General features: G+C 48.1%; 1 protein-coding gene across 3 annotated transcripts in view; it reads left to right on the top strand.

The window, feature by feature from the left end:
- Positions 1-15,210, top strand: part of LOC126547913 (GTPase-activating Rap/Ran-GAP domain-like protein 3) — a 587,729-nt gene that overhangs the window by 455,045 nt on the left and 117,474 nt on the right. For all 3 annotated transcript variants that reach the window (XM_050195966.3, XM_050195964.3, XM_050195965.3), the window contains one exon: positions 9,079-9,160. In XM_050195966.3, coding sequence (XP_050051923.1) covers positions 9,079-9,160 — 82 coding nt within the window. The remainder of the gene's footprint in view (positions 1-9,078; positions 9,161-15,210) is intronic.

Genomic DNA, 15,210 nt, shown 5'->3' with positions numbered 1-15,210 from the left:
TCTCTGCATTAAGCAAATTTTTTTTTATGTATATGTATGTATATGCATAAGGGGATTCGTGGTACTCGATTTTGTTTAGTTACAACGATAGGAACAAAGTAGACAATGAAGCTGGATAAAGCATAGGTGAAATAATTGTTGTGTTTAAATGAAATGTAGAAACAATAAGGTAAATGAAAATTAAAGTGAGTGAAAGGACAACTTGCCGTAGCTGGAAGCCGAATCCAATTCACACACACACACACACACACACACACACACACACACACACACACACACACACACACACACACACACACACACACACACACACACACACACACACACACACACACACACACACACACACACACACACACACACACACACACACACACACACACACACACACACACACACACGCACGCACGCACGCACGCACACACGCACGCACACAGGCACTGAGACGGTTTGGCGGCCTATAAATGTGCCCTGACACACCGTCCCTTGCCTCTCTCTCTCTCTCTCTCTCTCTCTCTCTATATATATATATATATATATATATATATATATATATATATATATATATATATCATCGCCTCACATTAGCACTTCAGGCAGAGCAGCGCTCGTGGTACCTCTGTCGTTGTTCGCATTCCACTCGATTTGTATGGAGCCATGTATTCCAGCGTCTCAGGAGTGGACTATGATTGCAGACCGTAGTCGTGCAGCACGAGCTGCGCCTCATGCGAACCCACGAGACGCTCGAGGCCGACGCGGGACGCTACTTTTCTGACGGGCGCGTCTCTGATCGATTCTGAGCGTATTGACACGGCGGCGTCTGGACGCACGAAAGGAACGGAAAACCGAGCCGCCGCGTTCTTCATCTCCTTGAAGGAGGCGTTTCGCGTCCTTTTCATCTGCCGTTGCTGCTGATTTCGCGCGAAGCTCGTTCCGCCGCAGCGTCATCGCTGCAGACAGCCCGGTTAGTGGACAATCTCAGCGGGCTCTCCATCTCAAACCTCCGCTTTTTATAGCGCACCTCTTCCCCTACCCCGAGCTGCGCCATTGACGCAAACGCAGACTCCGGGTCGCCCGAATTCGCAGCGTGCGGTGAGGCCGCGTGAACAAAATGACGCCCAAAGGCTCCTTTCAGGCGCAGGAATGTCACGCGGAGAGCTGCGAAGCCCCGAGCGCGGACGAAAAGAAAGAGCGCCGGTAATTTCGTGATCGATCTCGCCCTAAAGTTTCACTTTTTTCTATCATCGCTCTGCCGACGCTTTCCTCGAGCAGCTCGAGTTCGCTTTGGCATTCTGATGAATTTATGGCTCTATTAAATATGCTACATGTTATTCTAGTAGCGCCTCTGTTAGAGTTTCTTGTTTTTTCTTCTGTCTGCAGGAGCAAAGTGCCAAACACAATTCGGAAAGGCGCTTCTGAAAAGCGTATCATATCCGGGCCACGTATCTGGCTCTCCGCTGGACCCTTTTCATCTCGCGGCGTTGGTGGCCGATGCCCGTGTGCTTCGCAATACCTGTAAACTTTCGCGGGAAGCACGTATACGAGAAAATTTCCTGCCCAATGTGTCTGTTTCCTTTGCTTGTGCGGTGGCGCTCCGAGATACACGCTCTGTGCTTCCCGTTGCCGGGTGGCGTCATCAGTTTCTCACTGGCCCCTCCGTCTGTTCCCCCTTTGCCCGCCCTTCCGTCCCTGAGGCCCCTTTCGATCGCCGAATGATCCCCCCCCCCCCGGTCACCTCCTCTCCCCGGCACCTGCTACTCATGCCAGCCGGCTGGCCCGTTTGCCAACCGAGGAAGCCCTCGAAGGCTCGCCGCCTCCCGCGGTGCCTGCAGCGACGCTCGCTCGTGGCCGCCGCCGGGTTTGCCTCCTCTTGTTTGCCTTCTTCCCGGCGACCAGAAACGCGCTGCTTCCCTCGGTTGCAATCTTCGCGGCCGCGCGTCTCCCGATGTAGAGGGATGAGTGGGGTTTAGAGCCGGCTTGTGGGCCCGTCAAGCCAGCCTTAATTGGGACAGTGGTCGTTGGGTCATACCGCGCCGTTTTTATTTCTCTCTTTCGTCGCTAGTGCGAAGGTCGATGAACGTAGCGTAATTCTGCGCCGCAGTCTTCCTGCACGATTAGGGAAGACACCAAGGTGTTGCCACGAACTGACGGCGGCGTCACGTGTGGGAACAATTATTGCAAGTTGCATTTATGGTGCCCAATAATTTCCAAGGCCTCTTGGCTTTATTATTTATTTTCGTTTTCTGTTCTGCGTCTTTTCTTCGGGATGAAACGCTTCCTTCGTCAAATCCGAGCCACAACGTTAGCCGTTTCTTTAATGACTTTTCTTCTCTCGTATAGCGCCCGTTATTATTTCTAGGTCACCGTTAATTCCAGCTGTAACTTCTAAACAATTATTATTGCTTATCTCAGATTTGATATTGTCTGCCTGTTGAAATTAGTGCACGCGTATCAAGGCTAAATGGTCTGACGGGAGTTGTCTGCTGACAAGGAAGAACAAACAAGAAACGTAATTTTCTGATAGTGAAGGCAGTAAATAAGAAAAAAAAAATACTTGCTCATTACGCGAAAACACCACTTATCCGTAAATCACATGGTATAGCTGTTCCTTGCCACTCCGATGAGTACTTTCGACTCTTCCTGCCTGTTTTTCTTGCGTCTATGGGCGATAAACAAGGCACATTGATGCATCAGCGGGTGTACGGTGCTGCAGCATTTTCTGTTCGTCACAGCGCCGGTGCCCGCGCGCGGCACGCGTCAACAACACGCGCGACTGCCGCCGCACGAGTATCGCGGCCGTTGATTCGGAGGAGCGGCTCGAAGCGCCGAATTTACGTATAAGCTCCGCTGCAAAGCGCAAGGTGCGCTGTGTGTTAGTAGTATAGAAACTGCTACGGGCATTATATGGAAAATGCACGGTCACCGTGCATTTTACACCGTGCCAGGAAAGAGATTGAATTAGGTTTGTTATATTATCCCACCCGATGCTTCTCTCACTTTGTTGGTTCTGTACAGTGCTTGAAGCCTCGTGTGCCCATACGTCCCCACCGTTGTGAGCAGGAACGTACCGCTGGTATACGCTAAAGTGGGATTCAGACGACGGGACGGGTGGCCGATTCACATGAGCATGACGTAGCTCAGTGCCGCTGCATCGCGCCGCACACACAATAACGAAGCAGACGAGCTGCTAGTGGCCCGATTCGTTGCAGCTCAGCCACGTCGGCCATGTCACGGTCGTCTGCGAATCGACTCGGCGATCCGTCCTGTCGTGCGAATCCAGCTTAATGCATGGCGTCGAAGTAGCCGCCCTTGGTTACGTAGGAGTTTTGCGGAGGGTCTTTTACGGAGTGTTCTTTTTATTGCTTACCTTCTCTTTCTTGACTCTATAGATGAGGGGTAAACTCCTAAAGGCTCGTGGGACGCGTCGTCTGCTCGGCGCTTCCGGTTGAACGGATGACGGTTCCGGCGCACGATTCTCCATTCGTGGGGCCGGTCGCGCTTGTTCTCCGTGCGCCTTCGTCACAAGGTATCGCCCACGCTGCTAATTTCTAAGCCTGTGATGGTCGCATCGTTGACTGACCACGAAGTCTGAGCATAGGCAGTCATTTAAAATAATGTTTTAGCCGAATCGCTCGAACACGTCAATTAGCTATGCGTGCTCTGGCGATTTCGTGCTTATCTTGAATGACGAGTCGCCCTTTCTTGTTCTGAAGTGAATTCTTTCGTGCCAACGATAACATTTTCTTTTTTTATTTACTTCATCTCAGTTTCACTTGGCTGATTCAAGCATGCATGATTTAGTAGTGGATGAAATAGAGGCGGGCAAGTGGTTCCAATCGAAGTTTTTCTTGGCAGGAATGTCTTGCAACACCAGCACACCAATTTGGTGTTCGATGCAAGGTGAGCTATGTGTACTCAGAGGATTGAAAAGACGTAGACCGTAGTTTTTCTCGTATATTTTTTCAAAGGAGCACGAGGCGAAAAACACTAGCCTGATGATCACAACGCTGCAGTGTTTTCTTTATGAAGAGAAGTCGAAAGCACATTAATACAGACTCAAGCGTGCGGGAAAGCCAAGTGCAGGCAACGAACACTTCTAGCATGCCTCACATTCCATATCTCGCACAAAATCATAGTGTCCTAAACACAAGGGATATACTGCAGCTTTCAACGCCTTAGATACTTTTATAACAAATGTTTTTATGAAGTTGGAGAAAGAGATACTACGTTAAAGCGTGGTTAAACCATGCGGACTGCGTGGTTAACGTTTTGTTATTGCGCGTGCTCAGGGAAATATTATCAGTAAAGTGAACAGCAATTCATTTTACAAGCCAACACATGTATGATTCATATGCAAACGTCGCAAAACGTATGAAGGTTCGCTGTAAAATTATATAAAATTCAAAGTATGTCGTACCAACTTGCCCAAGCATCTACTATAGCAGTGATATAAAACTTCGGAAAGCCAAATGCGTGGAAGGTACTTTGGGAAAGACAAGATTCTTAGCAGCTGTGCGCACTTGCGCAACGCGTTTTATCAATGGCTACGACAGGTGAAAACGTGCGTGTATACGACGGGCTCTAGCAAAAATTTGATATTCACGCCTGAACTGACGTCCTTGACCCGAACGGGTGAAGGACGTACAAGTGCGAGTGCGACTCGTCATTCAAGGTAAGCACGAAACAGCGACAGCATGCATAGCTAATTCACGTGTTCGATCAATCGGCTAAAAAAATATTTTATATGACTTCCTACACTCAGACTTCGTGGTCAGTCATCAATGCGACCACCACAGGCACTAGAATTTAGCAACGTGGGCGATACCTCGTAATGAAGGTACATGTACACGGAGAGCAAGGGTGACCGGTCCCGCAAACTGAGAATCGTGCTGTTGCGACGGGAGTGCGAAGATGGGGAATTCACTTCGCTCGTGGAGCAGTAAGGGAACGTGAGGCTGGGCCCTATATTCAGGACGTTTGACGAACACGTATATATTTACATATTTACAAGAAAATTCAACGTAATACAGAAAACGTTCATGATGAAGTTGTAGCAGCCGATGACACCCGCCGTCCATTGCTCCTTTTATGCCATGCGTGGTCATTGTTCAGTCACTTCCCCAATCCGGCGTCATGAGGCCGATGACATCAGGTCCCGCCAATCCGGAGTTCGGTTGCCCTTTCCCTCCAAAAGGAGCTTTGTCGGAAACAGGGAAACAGGGAAACAGGGAAAGGGGATGCGTACGTTGACTCCGATCGTACACTCACTCCGTCCCCGGCATGGTCATGCCAATTTGGGCGGCTGACAGGTGATGGCCGTATCATTGCACTGGCAGCGTCTCCGGCGTGGACATGCCAATTTGTGTGGCGGAGAAGTGATGGCCGTATCCATGCTAATTGCTGAAACCTCTCTTGAACGAGATACTCCCGCGCTGGTCATAAATCATTTGTTTTGAGAGTGAGTGAGTGAGTAAAAACTTTATTGAATATAAAGAAAATCAGGCACGATGGTTGGGGCCCCTATTCCAGGGCCCCACTGGCACGAGCGGCTCACTGGGCTTGGTCCAGAAGAGCCAATTGCCTTTCCCGACCCTCGTCCGCAAGCCATGCCTCCCACTGCCTATTCCTCATTAGTGGATGTTGGTGTATTATGGGGCTGTCTGTGAGCGGAGGCCTCCTGGAGCACTCCCATTTGATGTGTTTTAGTGTGGGTGTGTCTGTGCACAACGGGCACTCGTCAGTGAACCTCGTGGGGTGTATTCTGTGTAGGTGTTGCAGGTTGGGGTATGTATCCGTCTGAATACGACGCCTGTCCCTCTCCTGCTGGCTGTTTAAGTCGGAGTGAGGATGTCCAAAACGTCTCCGCTCCTGCCTTTGCTATAGGAGGATTTCACGAGAATTCTGTGGAAGGTCGTCGCTAGGCCATGCTGTTGCTCGGACGTTTAATCCTTGGGCGATACGGTCTGCCCTCGCGTTTCCTGCCAGTCCCTCGTGTACCGGACACCATATGATAGTGTGGTGCCCCTGTAGTTGATTGCCTAAAATTTTGAGTATTGATCTGGCTGCCGTTCCATTTAGAAACAGGCGACAAGCCGCTTGCGAGTCAGATAATACGACAGCCGAATTGGTTTGGCGCTCGGCGTCCTGAACGGCCAAGGCGATGGCTGCAACCTCTGCCACGCATGCCGAGGTGGTTTTGAAGCATGCCGTTGTTATGTTGTTCTTACATGTAGAGACTATGGTGAAGGTGTCTGAGCTGGTTCGACTAGCATCCGTATAATGCACTGCCGGTCCCATGCCAAAGCGTTTGTGCAGAGTCTTTACCCTTGCACTGCGTCGTCCTGGATGGTACTTGGGGTGCATGTCTTTAGGAATGGGGGCCACCGCGATGTGCGATCGAACGTTGCGGACTATCTGTGCCGTTTCTTCTCCGCAATACTGGGGTCTCAGGGGAAAGCCCGACCACGCCAATACTTCCGTGCGCTGAGCGGAAGAACAAAGTCGTTCTTTCTGAGCATATAACGTCGCGACTGCGTAATAGTCAAAAGTACTGTGCCGACCCAGTCCCTCGAATCTCTCTGGGCTAGCGCATTCGGGGAGACCAAGGGCGGCTTTAAAGGCTTTTCTTATTATTGTGTTTGCCTGTGTGATCTCTTGGTTTGTCAAGGCCTGATACGGAAGGGCGTATGTGATGCGGCTAATTACGAATGCGTGAACCAGGCTGATTGTCTCGGCCTCAGTTAGACCGTCTCTGCTTCTTGCCACTCTCCGTATCATTCTGGCCACGCTTCCTGTGACCCCGTTTAGTTTTTGAAGGGTGTGGGATGTGCCAGCGTTCTGCTGTATCCACATCCCCAATATTCTGAGTGTCTACACTTCACGAATCGGCGCCACGTCGAGAGTCAGAGTCACTGGCACCCAATCCTTCTTTCTTGCGTATTTCGCACGCACCCGAATGAATTCCGATTTTTCGGGTGCGCACGCCATGTCCGCTGCCCTCGCGTATTCCACGACTGCACCTACAGCCTTTTTAAGAGTTTCTTGCTTGTCCCCATAGGACCCCTGTTGAGCCCAGAACGTCATGTCATCGGCATATATCGCACAGCCGAGATTCGGGTCTTTATCTAGCTCCAGGGCTAGCTTTCTCATACGCACATTAAATAGCAGTGCAGAGAGTATAGCTCCCTGAGGGATGCTTCTGTCTGGACAGTTGAAGGTGTCGGACCTCCTGGACCCTAATCTGATTGTGGCCGTGCGGTAACTGAGGAACGAACGCACGTAGTTATAAATTCGTGTGCAGCAGTTCACCATTCCAGTCCCTCCAGAATCCTTTGAGAACCAGTTTGACGAGGGCGTCGGCCCGTTCCCCATAATCGCGCGAGCCGTAACCGGAGGGTGTGGGGGCGTGAACGGCCGATCACGACTGTGCGCTGTCATGATTGGGGGCTCAATCCCATCGCTCGTGATCCGTTGTCAAGATTGGAGTCCGGCATGAATTCGAAGGTAGCTGGTCCATGCCGTCGTCCAACTTATCCACGCTGAGGACGTTGATGAAGGGAAGTACTGCTTCTCATCGAGAACGAGGAATATGGGTTTATTTACAGTATTTATATCAGTCTAACATGACTGCTTGAGAAAGTACATCAGTCTAACATGACTGCTTGAGAGAGAGTCTCAGTCCAACATGACTGCTTAAGAGAAGTGTGTCGAGCATCCGCACAACAGCAGTTTTTAAACACTCGGTCCTCCCGCGATACAAAGTGATGCGAACGTTCGTTTAGTCATCGCAAACTATCCGCCTCTCCGCAGGACAGTTTACACACACACGCGCCCACACACACGTGTTTATGGTCCGAAACCGACACCTAGCGAATTTCATAGAACTCGTAGCCGTTCCGAGTAGCGCGTTGTCTTGCGTCTTGGTCGGGGCGTGGGAAGGAGCGCAAAACGGCGTTGCCGCGGCAACTCGCGCACCCGTAGCAGATCAGGTCCGCGTTGGGGAGTTTGGTAACAATAGTTGGCCCGCCGAACACATTCCGTCACAACGGCTCCCAGCTGAACCGACGGAGAGTGGAGGATGCGCGTACTGATATCGACACAAAGTCGACTTCGCCACGCCGTGGCTAGAGCTTGGCGGCGATGCTACCGAGATGTTGCTTCCACAGTCGCAACTGGTTGGCAAAACTTGCACTGCAGCTGGCCGTTCTTAACAGCGCAGGAACCGTCATCTCTTGAACCGGAAGCGCCGAGCAGACGGCCCATTCCATGATCCGTTATGAGTTTACGCCTCACCCATTGCCTGCTGCGCGTAGTTTGCGTCACAACCTGGCTTTATTAGGCAGAGAGACTTTCCACCCCAAATAGATACGTGGGACGTAAAAGCGTGCGGTCGTCCATATCTTCCATATCTGAGTTACTTACTGCTGTGCGCTATATACACAGTGTCTGGCCTCTCCACCTTCAGGAGCACCACTTTAATTTAAGTGGCGTCAGGTTTTCGGAGAGCTACACAGAGGCAGGAAGCAATTACCTCGGCCCTCCTATTGATAGGGCTATATCGGCATACTTACATCTGAAGTAGAATGCAATAGTCAGCTAGTTGGTGAGCGATAATAGTAAAAAACAGCGCGTGTTTTATTTCTTGTCCTCTTCTGCACGCAATGTTTTTTGTGTGCGTGTGATGATTCCACACATCTGCCCCGTCATGAAATCGCTATCTGACATGACTATATGAATCACCAAAGGAAGCATGTAGTGTTATAGCGCAGTAGCAATAGTTGTTGCGTGAAAGTAGCATGCGCCTTTGTGCATCACTTGGTTCAACTCTGTAAGGATTGCACTTGTTTGCTGGAGTTCATTATTTTGAACGAATGAAGAAAATAATAGAAGAATTTTTTCCCGCGGTACTCCCGAGCCACTAGTGCACACTGCGCACAGCGCTAGACGGCAGATTGATGTACAGCCACGACATGGAGGAAGGAGGGGGAGGGGGGGGAAGGCACCTGCAACCAAATATTATCCTGTCTTTTGCTTTCCTCTCGCTAACCGCCTGACGCCGCGTTCTTTTCTGCCTTGCAGCTGTTCGGCTCACCGAGCACGCCCGTGCTGGAGAACCCAGAGTATCAAACACGCTGGTACTTCAAGTATTTTCTTGGCAAACGTAAGTATTTGTTCTGCTTCTATGACACTAAGTTTATCGTTTGATTTACTGGACCAACCCTTCCAGCTCTTTGAACATAGATCCTTTCTAAATTGCTCTCAGTACGTGTCAATATCATTACATGGTGCCCAAAAAAATAAAATTCGCCGTTCGCATGAACGAAGTTTGCGTGCGCGGGACGCTGGAAACGCTTTGTGAGGTGTACGTGATTCATGGAACAAACGACGCGCGAGGCACAGGAAGGCGGCAACGTCCTCGACCTGGACTATATTTTAGTACCACTGCATGCACCAATTATCGCTTTCTTTCCTTCTTTCTTTTATTTATTTATTCATTTCAAATTGTTTTAGACCCAAATTTGTATGGAATGACAAGGCTAAAGACAGATATCTGCCTGACGTGGGCCCTGTCATCCACACATTGCTAAAGATATAGGCGGCATTAAAGAAAGAGAAAACAACGTAGTAATCGACACACGGCGACTACATAATAAAAGGAGTTATACAAAACAAAAAGTAAACAGAAAGAGACATGATACAATTTTGTAAGCAAAGCGCGCAGTGAGTTCAAAGTAAAGCAATTATAACAAAGAAAATATTATACAATATCAAGAAACGCCGAGATAACGAAAAAGAAAATAGGAATTGAGGCTTAATGTGCAAGAAATTTGATCAAGTATTCACAAAGGTCGACAAACTGTTATTGTGAACATGATATAAGATGCATTTTCATTACCTTTTTGAAATCACTTGGCGATTTGCATGTTTTAATACTACCAAGTGTGCTTGAATGTTGGTTTAAGAAATTTGGGATTAAATACTGAAGGTTTTTCTTATCATTGTTTGTCCGGCAGCGAGAAGCGATAAAATAGTTGTGTATTGGACCATACTGATCGACACTTACAAGAGAGGTATGTGTGTTTCAAAGAAACTAGACTTGTTTTTAAGTACTTCTGGCCGTATATACGTAGCCAGCCTTAGATGAAATAGTTGATTAAGTTTCAATATCCCGTGCTTTAAGAAGAGCTCAGCTGTATGATCACGGCGGCCTTGGTTTTCAATGCAACGAATATCTCTTTTTTGAAGAATAATTATTCTGTCCACGTTAGCTTTAATTGTAGTACCCCAGATTAGCACTCAATAGTGTAAATGCGATTATGTAAATGAGAAGAGGTCAGCTGTATGATCACGGCGGCCTCGGTTTTCAATGCAACGAATATCTCTTTTTTGGAAAATAATTATTCTGTCCACGTTAGCTTTAATTGTAGTACCCCAGATTAGCACACAATAGTGTAAATGCGATTGAATTAGTGTATTGTACAAGCGAAGTTTCAACCGCGTTGGAACTAAATGTATAATTTTAAACAGAATACCTATGAACCTAGAGAGTGTATAGTGAATTTTACTTACATGAGGTGACCAGCTTTCTTCGAAAAGGACAACAAGGAACTTAATAATTGACGTAAGCTCAATCGCAGAGCTATTGAAGTTAATCTGAATATTAAAGTCATCAGGTTTATTTTTGGACTTAAATAAACATATTTGATTTTACTAACGTTTAACTGAAGTTGATTCAGCGACAGCCAATTAACAGCCCATTTAGCCAAATATTCGCCGTCGTTTCTATTTCACGTAGCTGCTACCCAGAAAAAACACATTTGTATCGTCAGCATACAGAACGATATAAAGAGCAAGGTGTATATTCACAATATCATTAACTGATATAATAAAAAATAGCGGATCTAATATAGACCCTAGAGGAACACCGTGCGTAATTTGCTTCATTCATCAGTAGAAACCCTTGTGACAGGTACATTGTAATCTACCGGAGAAGTAACTGCGCATCGACTTTAAGGCAACATTGCGGATTCCGTAAGAGGTGATAGAGCTGCAACAAGTGGACTAGCCGAGCTATTTTCTACCAAAATCTGTCACCAGGACCCGTTTTGAACAGAACAGAACAGAACAGAACAAACGTGCCGCTTACGCTAACGCTTCGGAACGAATCCCGCGCCTCGTGCTGGCTTTCCGTTACGTTGCTGTCCGTGAATCATGACGAGAAGTGCTACGAGATTGTAAAGCAACATCATGAAAATAGACAGGCATGAAATGAAACATACTTCACGTTAATCGTATACACCGAGCTGAAACGAATGCTGAATACAGCAGCTGTGCAAGCATGTTGTGTTTGGAGTTCTAGCTGAAGGCAATCAACGTTAGGTTGTGGGGCTACGTTAAAAAAACTAAATGCGTGTGATACTTCAAAATTCGTGAGATTCATTCAATGCAGGCATGGCGAAGGGTTGACAAACTGCAAAACGTTGTTCGGCGGCTCAAATAAAACCAGAAGCATAGTCGAACGCAAGTATAAGGGCGCAATCTGTTGTCTTCGCCCACACAGAATCTCGCATTACCGCTGGATGGCTGCTGCTTACCGTGACTAGCATTGATATATGTTCCTCTGAGGCAAAAATCTCGAGTCGAGGGAATTGGAGACGCCTAAACGCATGCAGGTGAATTGCGGCGTCGATTTGACCTTATTCAAGAGTACTGTATACTTCTTTATTGCTTAGCTGTCAGAAATTCACACTTATCTGCACTCGTCCCACGGTCACGTCCTGCAGAGAGGCGCACATGCCAAACTAGGTCTCAGACTTCCAACCTTCCAAATGGGTGAGCGTCCAATGGATGAGTGGTGGCACCGCAGCGCAATGCAAAAGACCAATTCTCATTGGCATCTGAACCTATAAGGATATGCATGGATCATTTCTTGAAGACGAAGTCTTCTTTGAAGACTTCAGATTGATTTGGGGTTCGTGGGACCTGGACATCTGGCCAGTTTCATCTATAATCAAATGAGACGATATGAGGCTTTCTAGAGCACGCATAAAGCAACAAAAAAGCAGTCGAATTGAAGCTTGGAAAAAAAAAACTGCACCTAGTTTGCATTGAGCTATGTACGGAACAGTAATAATGCGCAATTATCGCAAATGAAAGGCTGACATAAAACGCAGATGCGCTCGTTCAAACTGCGCGCGCCTTAAACCGAAACCGGAACGGTTGCATTACTCAACGAAAAATATGGGTTGATTCCGGAGATATTACAGCCTAAAAATGTGGCCCGATCCGGAAGGCAGTGCAGTCTAAGAAACAAACCATATAGTTCACTAATGCGCCGAAGACTTTGCTTTTTTTTTTTTTTTTCGCTGTCCAGCACTGTTCACTTGCTTTTTTTCTTATATGTATACTCTGTAGCTTTCTGCTTTCTATCAGCAAACCTTTTCCGATTCCGCCATATGCATACTGTTTTATCGTAGTGATACGATACTGAAAAGTGAAAAGATATTTAACTTTAGTGAATGATGCGCACGCATCTTTCTTTTCATGTTGAAATCGTGCCCTTACATGTTCTACGTAATTTAAAATAAAGTATTTGGTATCTGATCCACAATGCAAGCTCACGCCTTGTGAAAATTTGTCCAGTCGAAATATGGAGCTTTGCAGAATGAGCCGCGTATCCATAACTAGTAAAATAAGCACACATACTACGAGAGCAGTTCACTGTGAAGAATTCGAGCAGATAGGGATGCCTTAGGAAGGCTGACCACGTACATTTCCCTTCCTCAAGGCTAAAATGATAAAGGCTAAAGGGGAGGGTGACGTATGAAAGAAGCGACCACTTTGACTTTGGATAAGTTTTTTTCTGCCTTAGCAGAAACAATTCGAGTGGGCGAGAGAAATCGCGCGCACTCGAAGAGCGACGGCGCTGCGGAAAAGCGATTCACGTCTTTCCTGGCCGATGTCACGCTGCGCAAGCAAACGCAACAGCAACAGCGCTTTGCTCGCTTCACTGCCGAACCCGTGCCCACGCTCTCATCCTTGTGCTATCATTCGCTATGACGCGTCTAATGTGTCGGAGGCAAAGCAAACGTCCACGTGTGTTGTTTTCCTTCGCCGCTATCCTGGCGCCTAAACCACTACTTCCTTTCTCTCTTTCTCTCTCCTTGCTTTCCCGAAGAAAGCATCCCCCGCGTCGCCTCTTAGCCTCGGACGCTTGTCGGCTGCTGCGGGGCCGCAAGCCACCCCGACGCCGCACTACGGGAAGCCGCATGAGGAAAGCCGCAGACTCCCCCAAGCTGTCGCAAATTCTTGCTTTTATCTGTCTTCCGACGGCGACGACGATGCCCGAATGAGTATGACTTCCTTTTCTTCGGCGGCACCGTATTCACTTCTGGCTGACGTTTCCCCGGGCATTCTCGGCGCAGTTTGTTCTTCGGCACGCTCATTGAGCGCAGCATTCACAGCACTGCGCTGTGTTCTCTCGGAATTCTTGGGCGCTCCGTGTTCCTCTTGCGCACGTACTTGCCCCCCTCTCCTGCCTCGCCCACCATGTGCTGTCAGCAGGATCGGCACTCCTGGAAGACATAACCGTCAACACATGTATGCTATGGTGAAGAGCTCGCTCCACGGACGGCTTTTGAGACGAAAAAAAAAAGGAAAACAGGCACACAATGATGGAGTCGCTGAGATAACAGGTCACGTTCCCTTATACCGTTACTGGCGCACTATTGAACCAAACTTTATTTTCAGCGCAGTGTTGGGCTTCTTTTCTTCATCGCTTCTTCTTTTCGTTCTTTCACACGTACTCTCTTCCTGAGACGCGTCTCGCACATTAACTTGTCTTCTTTCTGCTTTTCTCGCTTAGCGTCTCATGGACAAAGCTTCTCGAATTAGTACGTGACAGGTCGAGACCAAGAGCTCCGGGGTCATTGTGACAACGGTGAACCAACTGATTTTGAGTGATGCAGATAACAAGAGCAGGGATGTGGGGGGCGGTCTCACTTCCCCTCCCTCTGAATCTGGCAAGGATTCAAGTACACTCGCCGGTTTTCGACAGGCATGCAGGCTTCGTTCTTTTGAAATACGATTGAGAATGCCGCACTCCAGACGCGCAAGCCCGCAGTGACTTCAATTTTATCGCGATGGCAATTACTCGGACACCCAGGCGCATTTCTGTTGTCGATGTCGCCGAGAGGTTCCGTATAAAGTTCAAGGGCGATAAAGTCGGCGCCGTGCGCCGTGTGCTGTATGTGCGAGTGAAAGCGTGCGAGCGTGAGCCGGCGTCCGGGCCGGTGTATCTTGAAAGCCATCTGTGACGGGGACAGCCCGCCGCGCTATGTTATCGCGGCTTAGTTCGCGTTGATGCGAGACGTAGCATGAAGGTCAACTGGCTCGCTGCTGCTGCCGCGCTTCGAGCGAGTTTCCGCGGTAATCAAGTGAGGTGTGTTCATGTTTGCTTATGCGCGTGACAGCATGCTTGTTCATTTAGTTAGTATGCCTATGTGTACAAGTTTATACGGCCGATAAAACCACTATCCTTACTTAGTAGTACTGCTTAGGTAACTAATCGCTCTTCAACAAGTATTTTAATTCGAGAGGACTACTATAACAACACACTATTCGTCCCATTCATCTAATGTGTGCCACTCTACTTTTAAAGTTACATTCTAGTTACGTGAAACATACGGTATATGCATACAAAAGGAACGAACGAACACGCGAAAATCTCCTTCTTCCGACCATTATGAGCGGGCTTCAACCTTCGTCAGAGAGCACAGTGCATAAGAAAATACGTACGCGCTTCTTAAATACAGGCATAACAATGGCTGCCCGAACGCGTGCTAAAATATTATCACGTCAGGTATACCTAGTATATCAATCCAGATATAAAGAAATTAACGTCATAGGCAGTCGTGAAATTGAATTCCAAATATGTTTTAACATGGTTTGAATAATCCACCGAACATTACGATGCTCCCTAATGCGAAATTTGAGCGCAGCTCTATACGTGTTTTCATTTCGCGATATATGGACTGGCGCGGACAATCTGTCTCGTGCGGCACGTTGCAAACGGAGCGAAGTGTGGGGCGATGCCTCGCTAATCGGGAGATCGCGAGAGGAAGTGCGTAGGTGACGCGTGGGCACGATTCACAGCAGCCGCCGCAGACAATGTCCGTTCATGCAGCGCTTTGTTTCCATACAGACGACGCG

Source organism: Dermacentor andersoni, chromosome 1, assembly GCF_023375885.2.
Source record: "Dermacentor andersoni chromosome 1, qqDerAnde1_hic_scaffold, whole genome shotgun sequence".
Taxonomy (NCBI): domain Eukaryota; kingdom Metazoa; phylum Arthropoda; class Arachnida; order Ixodida; family Ixodidae; genus Dermacentor; species Dermacentor andersoni.
This window is presented reverse-complemented; position numbering and strand designations above follow the sequence as displayed.